A 16,488-nucleotide genomic window follows, 5' to 3' on the forward strand; every position below is an offset into this window, starting at 1 on the left:
ATAAAATCCAACAGACTTTTTTGGTGTAAATCACCTAAAATTAAGAAGGTCCATTAATGCTTTGCTGGTGAGGCAAGACCCAGGGAGAACTGGGGTCAGTTTTATTGCCCACACAGATTTCCAAGGCTGGAAGACTCTCCAGAAGAGTCAGACAAGAAAAGGCACTTTCACAGAGTAGATTCTCAGCTTTAAAATCCGACTGTGCAACTCCTCCTGGTTATTTATCTATTCCAGTATGGGAAAAGCAAACAAAATACCTCGTTGACTTCCTAATGGGGCCTGAAATGAGCTTCACGTAGGATTTGGGGAACCACCCCTTTTGTCCCTGGACCTCTCCAAACCACCACATGTCTTGCTGCTCCAGGACTGTGATGACATCATTCTTGTTGAAATTAAGGTGGTTGTCCTTTTTCGCCCTCCAAGGATACAAAGCCTGTGCTTGAAGCCCCTCCACTTTTTCACCCTTAAAGAAAAGACACAGAAGTCAGTCATGTCCCCCCCTTTCACCAGGAAAGATGCTGAAGGGATTATATTCTCAGGCTACTTATGGAGCAACAACATACAGCCCCTCCCTCAGCTAAAGCAACACCAGTTAAACTTCCTGAGTAATTCCAGAAATGTTTACAGCCCTCCTACATTTCTGGCTGTTGACACATAATCAGTATTAAATTAAATAGTTTTACAATTAAAAAATACATGTAATAAACCTTCAGGCAGCTGATTTGGCAGAACATAAGTAAATAAGTAAATATGGAAAATGATGCTTTGCTGATATTATTCACTGTACATTCCAGGGATTTTTTGCTCTCAGACAGTGAGATATTCAGCACTTTCCAGCAGACAGTTCTGTTTGCTGTTCCATTGAGGAAAAGGAAATGCCTGAACAGATGGACAGAGTTCAGCTGCTCTGAAGCTTTGCCATTGCTATTCCACTTAACCACACAATCCACCTGGGAGTGAAGGTGGTCAAGAAAGCCCCAAGGAAGTGACCCAACCCTGGGCCACCAAAATCCAAACCAGCCAGCCCAGAACAGCAGAACAGCAACTGCTCTGTGTTAAACCTGCCCCAGATGCTGCCAATGGATCACAGAACCATGGAAGGGTTTAGGTTGGGAGAGACCTTAAGGATCATCTTATCCCACCCCTGCCATGGGCAGGGACACCTTCCACCAGCCCAGGTTGCTCCAACCTGGCCTGGGACACTTCCAGGGATCCAGGGGCAGCCACAGCTTCTCTGGGCAACCTGGGCCAGGGCCTCCCCACCCTCCCAGCCAGCAATTCCTTCCCAATATCCCATCTAGCCCTGCCCTCTGCCAGTTTGAAGCCATTCCCCTTGTCCTGTCCCTCCAGCCCTTGGAAATAGTCTCTCTCCATCTTTCCTGGAGCTCCTTCAGGCCCTGCAAGGCCACAATCAGGTCGCCCCAAAGCTTCTCCTCTCCAGGCTGAACAATCCCAGCTCTCCCAGCCTTTCCTCCCAGCAGAGCTGCTCCAGCCCTGGGATCCTCTTGGTTCCTGCTCTGGCCTCTCTCCAGCAGCTCCATGTCCTTGCTGGGCTGTTCCCCAGGGCTGGAGCAGCTCTGCAGGGGGGGGACACTCCCTGTTCTCCCTCCAGGCTGGAAGAGCTCCCCCACCTCAGGTGACAGGTTCAACACACAGCCAAGGTTCCCACTTTGCTTTCCAAACCTTTGCCAGCAGCTGCAGTGGCTGCAGGAGCTCACCTGGCCCAGCACAGGGGAGGGAGAGGAGCCGGTGACGGTGGCGGGGGTGAAGGCCGAGCGCTGCCGGAGCTGCCCCGCGCTGGGCACGGTCAGGGAGGGCTGGGCTGCCCAGGCATCCCAGTTATCACTCTCTGCCTTCTCACTGGGGTTGGTTGGCCACCTGGAAAAAAAAAGAATGATGTAACTCCTGCTGTTTTCAGCTGGAGAAAAACACTCCTGGGGAACAAAAGTTTCTACGTTCTCTGCTGATTTCTTTGACTTGATTAATCCCTGAGCACCAGGACTGCAGGGCCACCCTGCCATCAAACCTGGGCTAACCAGGAATTTATCTTCAAAGGCAACTCCAAAGTCACTTGCTTGTCCTTGCTACTTAAGGGCAGGTTTTCACTTTCATTTTTTAGCAGTTCCCAACACACCAGGAGTTTGGGCAGTGCAGGCTGTGTTACACACAGTGGGAAGAGAAACCAAAATATTTAAATAATTAAAATTATTCTTCATTCTTTCCAAAACTTTCCCATTAGCCTGGCACTGACCTCTTACACCCCTTTCACTTAGACACAGAATCCCAGAATGGTTTGGGTTGGAAAGGATCTTAAAAGTCATCCCATCCCACTCCCTGCCACGAGCAGGGACACCTTCCACTAGCCCAGGTTGCTCCAACCTGGTCTTGGACACTTCCAGGGATCCAGGGGCAGCCACAGCTTCTCTGGGCAACCTGGGCCAGGGCCTCATATTTATATTTTAATTTATAAATATGGATACAAGGTCAAAAGGGAAGACAATGACAGTTGGTGATACTGCCCAGAGTGTTAAGACATGTAGGGAAGGGTACATGTTCTACTTCCACCAGTCTTGTTAATGCTGTAATCAGGAATTAATAAATCATCCTTTCATGTTATCAATGTCATTAGCATATTTTGCATAATCCAAGTTGGGAACCTTCAAAAAGGTTTGGTGGCAACTAATTTAGGAGAAGGAGATTTGAGAGGTTCCTTCCAGTGCCTGAAGGGGCCTACAAGGAAGTCAGGGAGGGACTGTTCACCAGGAACTGCAGGGACAGGACAAGGATTAACGGGCTCAAGCTGAAAGAAGAGAAATTTAGGTTGGATATAGGGAAGAAATTGTTCCCTGTGAGGGTGGGGAGGCCCTGGCCCAGGTTGCCCAGAGAAGCTGTGGCTGCCCCTGGATCCCTGGAAGTGTCCAAGGCCAGGTTGGACGGGGCTTGGAGCAGCCTGGGCTGGTGGAAGGTGCCCCTGCCCATGGCAGGGGTGGCACTGGATGGGCTTTGCAGCCCCTTCCAACCCAACCCAGTGTGTGATTCCAGGATGCTGAGGGCAGTGAACACCTCAGCATTCCCACCGTGCCACACCCTCCCCTGGCACTGTCTCCTGTGTGTGCTGTGCCCTGGGCACTGCTCAGCAGCTCTGGTGGGAGCAGCCTGGAATCCCACAAGGCCGCGACTTTAACAATTTACTACGGAAAAGTTCCCTCCCAGAGGGTATTTTTCCCCTGCAGCCATTGCTCCCCTGCTCAGTGCCAACGCAGCCAAACCCACCCCAAAGGCCTCCGGCGGGTCTGGGCTGCTCCTCACCCCCCAAACCTACGTGGAGCTGAAGTCTGCCCAGTTGTTGGCGGTGGCAGGAGCCTCGGGGGGGGCAGGAGCTGCCAGGGGAGTGCTGCTCTCGGGCAGGGACACCTTGGGGGCCTCCCCTGCTGGCCTGGCCGAGGCGGGCACTTCGCTGTCGGGGATTCTCTCGGCGTAGTTTGCGGGGAACCAGCCGGTCTTGCCCTTCAGTTCTCCCCCGAGCCACCCCGGCTCTCCAGTCTGGCTCTCGTCCACCTGCAGACACACCAAGGCAGAGAGAGAGTTGAGAAACATCCCCTGCAAACGCAATTTTTGCTTCCAACAACCCGTCTCCTCCCCAGGGACTCACTTCCTGCAGTGCAATACAGATTTACGAGGCTTTTTTCCTTCTATTTTCTTTTTCTCCCAAGCCAAAATTGCAGAAACCCAGAATGGTTGGAGGGGAAGGGACCTTAAAGCTCATTCAGTGCCACCCCCTGTCATGGGCACCTTCCACTATCCCAGGTTGCTCCAACCTGGCCTTGGACACCTTCAGGTGTTCAAAAGGGTTTCTTGGTGATGAGGTAAAACAAATTTGTTTCAGTTCTAATGCGTAAACCAAGGATGGGTTTTAAACAGTTGCTCAAGGTCTGTCACAGCACAGCAGACTTGGGAGCAGTGAGTTCCAGGGAAATCCCTGAAGTATTGCTATTTCTGACCTAACTAACACAAAATGCACTTTTCTACAAGTTCTCCTTGATTCCCTTGCAGAAAATAGAACAAAAAAAACCCCACAGCATATTGCAACCAACACCCACTGAACAGTTCCAAACAAACCCACAAATGTGGGAATGTATTTATACAGAACAATTCCACAGGAAGGTTTCCTGTGGAAATTTTCAGGCCCCTCACTCTGATCCTTTTGCTGGGTCATCAAGGCCTGGATGCAACAAGTATGACCATAAAATCATGGAATACCCTGAGCTGGGAGGGACCCCCAAGGCTCACCCAGTCCAACCCCTGGCCCTGCCCAGGACACCCCAACACTCCCCCCTGTCCCTGAGAGCGTTGTCCAAACCCTCCTGGAGCTCTGGCAGCCTTGGGGCCGTGCCCACTGCCCTGGGGAGCCTGGGCAGTGCCCACCACCCTCTGGGGGACCAACTGCCCACAGTGGCTGGTTTTTGATCAGAGTTTCTCTCCTCTGTTCAGGTCAGGAGCAACCAGAGCATCAAAATAGGTAAGAGCTGCAAACCCCAGTGTAACTCCAGGGTTGGCTGTGGCAGTAACAGCACAGTCACAGTGTCACCGTGGAATCATGGAATTATTTGGGTTGGAAAGGCCCTTAGAGATCATCCAGTGCCACCCCTGCCATGGGCAGGGACACCTTCCACCAGCCCAGGTTGCTCCAAGCCCCATCCAACCTGGCCTTGGACACTTCCAGGGATCCAGGGGCAGCCACAGCTTCTCTGGGCAACCTGGGCCAGGGCTTCCCCACCCTCCCAGCCAGGAATTCCTTCCCAATATCCCATCTATCCCTGCCCTCTGGCACTGGGAAGCCATTCCCTGTGTCCTGTCCCTCCATCCCTTGTCCCCAGTCCCTCTCCAGATCTCCTGGAGCCCCTTTAGGCCCTGCAAGGGGCTCTCAGCTCTCCCTGGAGAGAGCTCTTCTCCAGGCTGAACAATCCCAGCTCTCCCAGCCTTTCCTCCCAGCAGAGCTGCTCCAGCCCTGGGATCCTCTTGGTTCCTGCTCTGGCCTCTCTCCAGCAGCTCCATGTCCTTGCTGGGCTGTTCCCCAGGGCTGGAGCAGCTCTGCAGGGGGGTCTCACCTGAGGGGGCAGAAGGGCACAATCCCCCCCTGCCCTGCTGCCCACGCTGGGGGATCAGCCCAGCCCCTGGATGGATTTCTGTCCCTGGAACACCCCACTGAGCTCCTGACAGATTCCTTTGCCTGGGGCTGGTTGTTGACTTTTTCCCTCCCCCTGTAATATCCCACCCCCTTCTTTTGGTGCAAACCCACCCATTATTTCTCCTTATTTTGGGCCCTCCTTCTGGCTCAGTCCCTGCCAGCTCAAAGCCAACCAGAAATAAAGGCACTTTGTGCTTGACCAGCTCCATGTGCTCTCACTGCAGTGCAGAGCAAAATTTCCACTGCAGCAGCACCCGGGCTTGATGGAGCAGCAGGAGGGGGAGGGAAGGTCACAGCCTGGGAGAAAGGGATTGTCAGCACCCCAGGCCAGGCTGAATCATCTGCACACTGAGAACAGTCACCCAGGTGGGACTCCCTCAGGGGGACAGGGAGGAACCACAACCACTGACACACAGAAGGAACAGCACCGAAAAGCCACATTCCTGGTGTGGGGATGCTCCAAAAAGAGCATCTGTGACACAAATCACAGTCAGACAGAAACCACTGGGAGTTTTCAGAAATAAGGAGAAAAAACCCAACCAAAAGGTTTTAAACCCAGCTAATTGAATGTCTCTTCTGAGGGGGTTTGAAGCTACAGGAACTCCCAAAGCAGCCTGTGAGGACAGTCAGGTTCCTGCTCATCCAACCCCACTCAGTTCTCCAGGAACACTCAGGAAAAGGCACTTGGAAGGGTAATTTAAACTTCATCATTCATAACAAAACTGGTTTCTTACTCATTCATATAAGATACCAGTCACATCTGGTTTTGCAGCACAGGACTGGAATGTTGAACAAATTCCTCTGAACCTTTTTAAAATTAATTTCTCCCAATTTCCTTATATTTTTACACCCACCATCCCCAAGTCCCTACGAGAAGCAATCCCAGAATATTTATTTCCAAAATACAACTAGAGATTAAATGTACACCTGAACAGTGAATTATAGTGGGGGGGGGGGTTAGTTTTTATTTATACAACTGTACTTTAGTCACAGCTGAGAACTCTTTGTGTGTCTCAGAGAAGACTCATTCCAACTCCAACAATCAATAAGCAACAAAACTGAGGAGAAACTGTCATTAGGAATTTGTTTTAAATAATATCTGTCCCCACACAGAAGCTTGGCTGAGTCACAGACAGGATTAAAATCAGTCTAAGCTCACAGTGAAAGACATTTAAAGTACATTGAAAGATAAGAAGTAGGGAAAGCCAAAATCCAAGAAAAATACAAAATCCTGTAACTACAAAGTGGGAGGATTAAAAAACAGAGTCCACAAGCCACTGACTCTCCAGTCCATGAGGCCAGATGCAGGTCACTGACACATCCCAGGAGCTGGGAGAGCAGAGCCCTCCTCAGCCTGGCAAACCCTCCTCCTTCCCAACAAACCCTCCTCCTTCCCAACAAACCCTCATCCTTCTCCCTCATTTCCACCCAGACAGGTCTCAGGGTTCATGCCCAGTGTAAAAGTGCTTTACACTGCTGTCAAGGTGATTTACAAGCTCTACATCCATTAAAGTCCTCCTGCCACAAGGAATTCTGCAGCCCAGCCTGGTCCCAGCCCACGGATCTGGGTCCAGCTCCTTGCTCAGTCCCAGCCTGGGTGGTACCTCCCATCCAGATGGAAACCAGGACATGGAATTTGTTTAAGATGGGTCAAAATTTGGGTTTCAAATGGGTCCAAACTCAGGTTCCAGTGGCAAAGTGCTCCACTTGCCCGTGCCAGTCCTTGGTTATTCCAAGGAATGGTGATTTTGTGGCACCCAGGACGCTCCAGGCTGGAGAGCTGCTGAACTCCAGAGCTGCACTGATGCCACCAGGCAGAGCCACTTTAACATGGGAGCTTGGAAATGGTTGTTTTCCCAGGAAAGTCACCCCCTGGGCCTGGGAGAACCACGGGACACGACAAACACGGAAGGACTGAGGGTCAAGGAGCACAAATGCAGCATCAAAAGTAAGCTCTGGGTTGGTGCAGTTTAATTACTTTTGATAAAGTGAAGGAGTTTGTTAATTGGACCCTTGGGGAGTTCAAGAACTACACAGGGACAAACTGTGTGTCCATGGAAATGGAGCAATTCCAGAGCCTTCCTGGAGTCAGGCAGCACTTACCCATTCCCTTTTAACCTCCAGAGGGAAGCAAAGATTCAAAGCAAGGCACAATTATAACACAGTTCACAATTTGACTTAGATCAGTTTGCCTAAAAGAGTAGCCTAGTTAAGCAATTACTGCAGAGCAGGAGAGAAATCCCCCAAGAATCAGGTTTAACTATTGTCAAAAATAAGTTAAATAAAGAGAACAGAGAGTAGTTACCCCACTGTGGGAGAGTAAACTAAAATCAAATCCAAAAGGAACTGTCGTGGTTTGAACCTTGTTTTCCCCCAGAGGCTAAGAGAAGTGGTAGACCCCAAGGGGTGGAAACCCCTAGAAGTTTTGAAGTTCTGCCCAATGGGCGCTCCTGCAGAAATGTAAACATATCACAACCAGACCGGAAGAGAAGAGTTGTAGTTTTAGGTGGTTGTAGGAGAGGTGGCCATGTTGTGAGCCACGGGGAAGGGGCTCTAAGCCCCTTGGGCCCTCTGGGGCCTCCCAGCCTCTGGCTGGGGGCTGCAGGGACCTGGAACAGCATAAAGCTGGGCTAGGTGCCTGTAGTTATGTCGGGAGATGTTCTCTCCATGGGCGCAGAGCAGCAGCCGACACTGGCCGGAGAAGGTGGCAGAGAGCCAGGAGATAAGACCTGAACTGAAGAAGCAGCAGAAACAACATGCAGCACCGGAGAGAAGACTCCTGGAAAGGGAGGAGAAGAAGAGAGCAGCAGAGAGACAGAGTTTGGGGTAAGAGACTGTACCAGATCCCCCAAAACTCCTTTGAGACCTCCTGGAAGGAGGAAGATGATGGACTCTTACTTGAAAGAGCCTTGGAGTATGCAGCACGAGAGAGAGAGGAGCTGAGAAGCTCAGGGCGTCCCGGAGCTGGACCGGGATGGCCGGATGGAATGCGGGGGGGAGTTGACCTTGGCTCCCCCCCCCCTCGCACTCCTGCCTGGTGGCAGCCTGAGAGACAGGGCACAAAGGCCCTGCAAGCAAGGAGCTGAGTCTCCTGAAGATACCAGACCGTCACGAAGACTCCCCTGTGTCTTCGTGATATGACGTGGTGATACGACCTTGTCTGGGGTTACGAAGTCCACGGAAGACCCCTCGGGTGAGGCGATGGGGCCAAGAGAGAGAGACTTGGATACCTCCCTTGTGGGTGCTGGCAGAAAGCCAGCCACAACTGCTGCATGCATGAGACAGAGCAGAAGAGCTTTGGTAAGACTGAATTGAAAGCTGCCTTCAATGTTCTAACTCAAGAGGAGTGAAGATCTACAAGGAAATCCCCTGAAGGCTCGGGCTCGGGGTTGAAATTTCCACAAAGTAAGAACAAAAATCCTGACTGCCACACTTAAATCTGCTGCCTCAGGAAAATGAAGGACACTAGCCAGTGCCACAAAAAACTGAAATGAAGGAACTGTGGCCTGAGGAAGTGACAGAAAGACTTTTCTCTTTTCTTCTTGGACTTTTATTTGGAGGGGAGAGGAGACCTGATCCACTGTAAATACTATATGTCATGGTAGAGATAGTTGTGATCATGTGTATAATGTGATGTTATATTTATTTGTACAGTCATTGTAATATATTCCCTTTCCCCCACTTTGAGTCTGGTGTGTTTTGTCTGGAAAAACCCATCTCACATTAGGTTGCGATGTGGGAGGGGGGATGGAACTAGGGAATTGGATTTGGGGACTATCTCAAACCATGTCATAAATGGTAGCAGAGGATGGTTGCGAACCATCAGGGGAAAGAGATAAGAGCCATGATGCTTGTGGCAACTGAAAGAGTTTTCCAGACAAAACACAGACTGTACCATTGTAGTGAAAGTAAGCCTATAGTAATGTAAGTTAAGTATTAAGGGTAGAGTTAAGTTTGTGATGATGCTATATTGATGTGTAGTAGAGAGATTTTGGTTATATTTTAGTTTGTTGAAGATTGAATGTTGATTAGAGTTTTTTTTCAGTTGTTGTGATATGTTGACAGTTTCGCAGGAGCGAGGGGTGGAGTGTTGTCGTGGTTTGAACCTTGTTTTCCCCCAGAGGCTAAGAGAAGTGGTAGACCCCAAGGGGTGGAAACCCCTAGAAGTTTTGAAGTTCTGCCCAATGGGCGCTCCTGCAGAAATGTAAACATATCACAACCAGACCGGAAGAGAAGAGTTGTAGTTTTAGGTGGTTGTAGGAGAGGTGGCCATGTTGTGAGCCACGGGGAAGGGGCTCTAAGCCCCTTGGGCCCTCTGGGGCCTCCCAGCCTCTGGCTGGGGGCTGCAGGGACCTGGAACAGCATAAAGCTGGGCTAGGTGCCTGTAGTTATGTCGGGAGATGTTCTCTCCATGGGCGCAGAGCAGCAGCCGACACTGGCCGGAGAAGGTGGCAGAGAGCCAGGAGATAAGACCTGAACTGAAGAAGCAGCAGAAACAACATGCAGCACCGGAGAGAAGACTCCTGGAAAGGGAGGAGAAGAAGAGAGCAGCAGAGAGACAGAGTTTGGGGTAAGAGACTGTACCAGATCCCCCAAAACTCCTTTGAGACCTCCTGGAAGGAGGAAGATGATGGACTCTTACTTGAAAGAGCCTTGGAGTATGCAGCACGAGAGAGAGAGGAGCTGAGAAGCTCAGGGCGTCCCGGAGCTGGACCGGGATGGCCGGATGGAATGCGGGGGGGAGTTGACCTTGGCTCCCCCCCCCCTCGCACTCCTGCCTGGTGGCAGCCTGAGAGACAGGGCACAAAGGCCCTGCAAGCAAGGAGCTGAGTCTCCTGAAGATACCAGACCGTCACGAAGACTCCCCTGTGTCTTCGTGATATGACGTGGTGATACGACCTTGTCTGGGGTTACGAAGTCCACGGAAGACCCCTCGGGTGAGGCGATGGGGCCAAGAGAGAGAGACTTGGATACCTCCCTTGTGGGTGCTGGCAGAAAGCCAGCCACAACTGCTGCATGCATGAGACAGAGCAGAAGAGCTTTGGTAAGACTGAATTGAAAGCTGCCTTCAATGTTCTAACTCAAGAGGAGTGAAGATCTACAAGGAAATCCCCTGAAGGCTCGGGCTCGGGGTTGAAATTTCCACAAAGTAAGAACAAAAATCCTGACTGCCACACTTAAATCTGCTGCCTCAGGAAAATGAAGGACACTAGCCAGTGCCACAAAAAACTGAAATGAAGGAACTGTGGCCTGAGGAAGTGACAGAAAGACTTTTCTCTTTTCTTCTTGGACTTTTATTTGGAGGGGAGAGGAGACCTGATCCACTGTAAATACTATATGTCATGGTAGAGATAGTTGTGATCATGTGTATAATGTGATGTTATATTTATTTGTACAGTCATTGTAATATATTCCCTTTCCCCCACTTTGAGTCTGGTGTGTTTTGTCTGGAAAAACCCATCTCACATTAGGTTGCGATGTGGGAGGGGGGATGGAACTAGGGAATTGGATTTGGGGACTATCTCAAACCATGTCAGGAACATATAAAAAGACCTGCATGACCTCAAAGTCTCTCTTTACAATGTGTGAAGTGCTCCTTAAAATGACGTATTTTTGGTAAAAATATTATTTTCCCAGCAAATCTCTATTTAAAAATGTGTGCAGTGCTCCTTAGATTCTCACAGCTCTGGGAAAAATGTTACTTCCCTGCAAATCTCTCTTCAAAGTGCATGAACTGCTCCTTAAAATCACATATTCCTGGGAAAAGTGACATTTTCCCTGTAAATCTCTAATTTTAGAGAGACAAAAGCAAATATTGCTTTAGACTTCGACACAACAGACTGGGAAAAAAACTGGAGGTTGTTCTGTATCAACATCCCTGCCACCAAATTTTTAGGTTTGAAGTTTCCTTCCTTTACACAACTTAAATCACACATGGGCAAAACTGGTTTGCTGCAGGAACATCCCAATCCCTCCTTACCATGACGATGTCTCCTGGCTGGATGGTGATCTCGTCGTGGCTTCTGGACTCAAAAGGATACAGAGCTCTATAATACACTATTTTTACATCCTCCTGAGCAGAAATGGTCAGAGGAGCTTTTTCTGAGCAAAGGAAAAAAAAACAAACACACAAGGAAAAAAAAAAAATAATAATCAAACCCCCTTATTTTTAAACACTTGTAAAATGAGGGGAAAGTGGTGAGAAAAATGAGCAGAACTGGGAGTGTCTGCAGGAAGTATCTCGTGCCCTATTTGTGAAAATGAATGATTTAAAGACAATTTTCTGGCTATTTTCTCCTCTAAACATCAGGGGAAATGGTAGAAACACATAATGGTTTGGGTTGGGAAGGATTTTAAAGCCCATCCAGTGCCACCCCTGCCATGGGCAGGGACACCTCCCACCAGCCCAGGTTGCCCCAAGGCCCGTCCAACCTGGCCTTGGACACTTCCAGGGATGGGGAATCCACAACCCCTCTGGGCAGGATTTAGTCATAAAAGTGCCCTCTGCTCCCTGCACAAATGGAAACAAAAAGGGACTGTGTGCAGAGCAGAAAGAGGGGGATTAAATCTTAGATTTTGGGTCATTTTATCAGTGAACAACATTCCTGGGGAAGGTAGGAGAGGGACCAGGGGAACCCCGGGACACGTTGGTGCTGCTCTGACAACCCCCAAGGCACATTTTGCACAGCAAAATAAGGAAACACAGAAATAATTTCTGACATCTTGCATCAGGATCTTCCAACCCCTTCCAGTTGAGAATCCCTCCTCTCTTGGCACTGGGAATCTCATCCTGTGCTTTACACTCTGCTGAACCCCAGACTTTGAGGGACAACAGTGATGCCTAAAAGGACAATTTTTGGAGTCTAGAGCTCAATCTGCCCATTATTTACTTCACTAAGACTAGCAATCCAGTCTTGAAATACAACATCCTCCTGTATTAAATGGGAAGCCAGAAGAGAAAAGAGTTGTTCCACAGGCTCTCCACCAGCATTCCCGGTGTTTAACCCTACCTGCATTGGACCAGGGAGCCTGGCCTGGCTTGGCTGGCTCCTGGTGGGGCTGGAAAAGTTTACTCAGCTTCTCCTGCATTTCCTGCTTCCCCTTCTCCTCACTTTCCTTCTTCTTAGGCATTTCTTCCCTTTTTTGCTTTTCATCTTCCTGAATTTTTTTTTGCCACTGAGGTTCCTCCTCCGGCTGCCCCCGATCCGGCCGCTGTTTGTCCCGTTCCTGGATTCGCCTGTTGGAAAACCAGGGGGGTTTTTTTTTTTAAACCACTCAAACCCAAGACCATCCCAGTCAGTTGTCCTTTGGGGTGATCTATGGCACAAAGTGTCCTCTGCAGGGCTTTTCCATTCCCTGGAAGAGCTAATTTGATTTTGATGAGTCACCAACCCCTCCCCAGCATCTCCTTACACCATTATTCATGGGATCACAGAATCACGGAATGGTTTGGGTTGGAAGGGACCTTAAATATCATCTCACCCCAACCCAAGGCCACAAACATTCTGAGTAGGACTCAGAATAGCCCAATGAGAAGGGAAAAGCAAGAATCAGAACATGTGACACTCCTCATCTTGCTGTTGAGGGGCAAGGGGGAAACACATTTGGAAGCTTCACACAAACCCCTGCAGAACCATCCAGAGTATTCCACATTCCCAACTGCCAGAGCTAACCAGTCCTTCCTCCAACAGAGGACAAGACAACAGAAGGAAAGGGTAAATGTGCTCTGCTAGAAACAATTTGCCCCAGTAGAGGTAACTCTGAAGATATAAAAGATGCCCAGTGTGCTTTGGTTTGTTCCATGACCTTTTTCCACCTCTGGATTTTCTTCAGACTTACGAAATTAGAGACAAATGCATGAGAAGAAGCTGCTCCTCACAGGACCTCCTCACAGAATCCCAGAGGTTGGAAAAGCCCTCCCAGCCCATGGATCCCCCCTGTGCCCCATCCCCACCTTGTCCCCAGCCCAGAGCACTGAGTGCCACGGCCAGGCCTTCCTGGGACACCTCCAGGGCTGGGCACTCCAAACCTCCCTGGGCAGCCCCTGCCAAGGCCTCACCACCCTTTCCAGCAGGAAATTCCTCCTCCTGTCCAACCCACCCACCTTACCAGCATTAGGTTGGTACCAGAGGGCACAAATCTCATCTCAATCCCTGAAGTTTTGAGTTGACAGGAATATTTTCTGAGAGGTGTCAAGGTTTAAATTAAGGGCTCAAATTAAAGCCTTTTGTTACCTCTGAGCTTCTTTTTGCTTTTCCAGCTCCACTGTCTTCCTTTCTTGTTCCTTCTGTTTCAACCTCTCAGCTTCCAAGCTCTTCTGCTTCTGGAGCTGCTGTTTGTTATGGATTTCTCTCAGCTCCTGGAGAAAAAGAAGGAAAACATGTGAAAATATACACTGTGGGACCCAGAACTAACAGCCCCAAATATTCCCTTGGGAAGGAGCAACACTTGGAAATGTTTGGGGATCTCTGTCCAAACTCATCTGCAGTGGCAGATATTTAAGGCCTATACACCACTTACTGTTTTCCTGTTTTTATCCACATAACTGAGATATTAAAAGGTTAAGAAACAAGAAGGCCTTTAAATGGGACTCTAAAAAGCTTAATCTGAAAAGTCACTTCTGTTCTATTTTGTTTGCTGGTTTGTTGAATTCACTTAATAATTTCCATATAAAAATCTGCCTTCTGAGCTCTCACAACAGCAACACATTCAATGGAGTTTATTTTCCAATGAATGGTGATTTAAATCAGTTTTATTTTCCAGTGAATGGTGAGTTATTAAAGAACCTTCAGGATTGGTTTATACTCAGGAGATTGAGTTCCCTAAGGAATGTCTTTGGGATGAGTTGTGGTACAGAGAGTATTCACTCATATATAAGTCACTTCTTCTTTAATTAACTGGGAGGACATCCCTGAAAAATTTAGGATATAAATAACAATAAAACCATAATATTTTTCTCAAGATTTCTTTTCTCCATTAACACAAATATAAATTTTATCTGGAATAGCCTGGAATTTTGCATTTAAACTCCTCAGCATTCCAAGGAGCAAAAGGATAACTTTACCTGTGACAACTGAGGGTTTCCACTGAAAATAGTTCACCTTGAAAAACTGATATGTTCTAATGAAAATATAGTACAGGCAGGAATTGAAACAGTTAATCTTGAAAGTATTTGGACAGTTTTTCAGAAATTCCCAATCTACAAACCAGCCACAGGAAGGTTTCCTGTGAAAATCCTCACACACTGACCAAAATGTCAAAAATTGCATAAGAGAAAAAAAAATAAAATCAAATATCAAATGATTCAAACCCACTTGATTAAGGGATGAAAGTTTAAAAAAAAAGTGAAGTTGATCTACAGTACAAACTAAACTAAATATCAAGTGATTCCAACCCACTTGAGAGAGGTTTGAAAGCTTAAACAGTGAAGTTGATCCTCATGTCCCACTCAGACTCATTTCACAATGATCCTCAATTTTAAATTCAAGGAAAAGGAAATCAACACCATCAAGGAGATAATCAGTTCCAGGTCTGAACTAAAACTCTGCTAAGGACATCACTGCAATCCAGGGATAATGTGGATTTGGGCCATTCCCTGTTTTATGCTCATCCAGAGCACGAGGACCCCGGGGGATCTCAGTCCTGCTCTCCTGGTCACCCCAGATCTTATTGCACCAAAGACCTTGTGCAGGTGCAAATCTACCCCCCCCAGCACATGGGCTGTGGTGCCCAACACCCTCCAGCTGACAGGACCCCACTGCCTTGGGCTGGCAGGGCTGGTCAGGACCACCCAGTGCCACCCCTGCCATGGGCAGGGACACCTTCCACCAGCCCAGGCTGCTCCAGGCCCTCTCCAACCTGGCCTTGGGCACTCCCAGGGATCCAGGGGCAGGCACATAAGTTATCTCACCATGAAATGTAAGATATCCCACTTCCATTGCCCAGTAGAAAACTGGGAATGCTGCAGCTGAGCCGTGCCTGGAGCAGGGAGCTTCCTGTAGGACCACATGGAATGTGATCATTAAATGCTGCTGCCAACCCTGGCACAAACAGTGACACTCCTTGCTTTGCTTGTGCTGGCATTCCATGGCTCTGCTCAGCTAAGGCAGGATGTCCAGGGCCATTTGAGTCATTACTGAAGTTTTCCACAGACATTTGATGCCATTATTCCCTCCCAGCCCAGCCAGGGTGCTGGGTCAGGATTCCTGCTTTCCAGTGACACACCTGGGTGGTGAGGAAATCTAACCCAGCTCATAGTCCTAGGGCTGGATGGAGCATTTCTGGAGATTAAAAAAAACAATTTATATCCCTCTTTGGGTCAGCCAGGAGGAAATAAGGATTTGGTGGGTATCTCCCACCACAGAGGGTTTCCATGGCTTTGCCCAGTACCAGTGGGAGGACAGGGAGGAAGAACCAGCATCTCCCACAGTTCCACAGGAAACCAGCTGAAGAAAATTCTAGGAACACTTCAACAGCCAAGCAATGGAGCTTTTCCAGCTGGATGTTCACAGAGCCCTACACTCATCCTGGACAGACACAGCTTCCAGCTGTACAGGTACAACTGGAACTCCAAAGGCACAGCAAGGCTTTGCTGGTTCCTGGGGGGGCAGGACAAGGAATGTCTTACCTTAAAAGCAGAGAGAAACTGTTATTGTTACCTTGGCACTGAACTCACAAACAGACCCACAGGGAGGGTTTGGAGGTGCCACAACAGCCACATTCAGGATATTGGATATGAATTAAAGCAGAGCAATATTCACTATATACAGACAAGGCATTGCTACAAAAGCCTCAGTGCAACAAATGTAGTTGTTTGAGCCAAGATTTTGCCTTTTTGACAGAAAGGCAACAGAACTTGGGATACTTCAGGGATTACAGTACAAGGATTCCATCAAATCTTCTCCCCTTGAGCCAAGCAGAGCATTTGATCCCAGAGGAGAGGGCCCTGCAGTTGTGTGTTCACTGAAGCTTTTCCACACCAACCCTTTCCTGCCCTTTTCCCAGGACCCAAAGCATCTGCTTTGGCCTTGGCAGACACAATCCCTCCCTTTTCCCCATCCTACAGCTCTGGGGGATTGCAGACAGGGAAGATGCTGCCATCTCTCTCCTACTGGAATCACCAGTGACAGAGCTGTACAGGAACACTTCACATCCAGGTGTTTGAACATCGTGACCAAAACAGGCAACAGACTTAAAGCCTTGATGTTCCAGATAAGCAAAAGTACTGAGAGTGCTCTTCCCTCTGCCCATTTATACTGTCTGGGTAATTTATGATCAGATATTGATCAAAATTTTAGCAT

At 48.8% G+C, this 16,488-nt stretch overlaps 1 protein-coding gene across 6 annotated transcripts in view; it reads right to left on the reverse strand.

The window, feature by feature from the left end:
* ITSN1 (intersectin 1) overlaps positions 1-16,488 on the reverse strand; it is a 100,111-nt gene that overhangs the window by 33,261 nt on the left and 50,362 nt on the right. For all 6 annotated transcript variants that reach the window (XM_064647162.1, XM_064647160.1, XM_064647161.1 and 3 more), the window contains 6 exons: positions 13,423-13,547; positions 12,199-12,425; positions 11,169-11,290; positions 3,323-3,558; positions 1,719-1,878; positions 258-463 (listed from right to left, as the gene is read on the reverse strand). In XM_064647162.1, the coding sequence (XP_064503232.1) occupies positions 258-463; positions 1,719-1,878; positions 3,323-3,558; positions 11,169-11,290; positions 12,199-12,425; positions 13,423-13,547 (1,076 nt within the window). The remainder of the gene's footprint in view (positions 1-257; positions 464-1,718; positions 1,879-3,322; positions 3,559-11,168; positions 11,291-12,198; positions 12,426-13,422; positions 13,548-16,488) is intronic.

The sequence above is a fragment of the Pseudopipra pipra genome, chromosome 2 (genome assembly GCF_036250125.1).
Source record: "Pseudopipra pipra isolate bDixPip1 chromosome 2, bDixPip1.hap1, whole genome shotgun sequence".
NCBI lineage: Eukaryota > Metazoa > Chordata > Aves > Passeriformes > Pipridae > Pseudopipra > Pseudopipra pipra.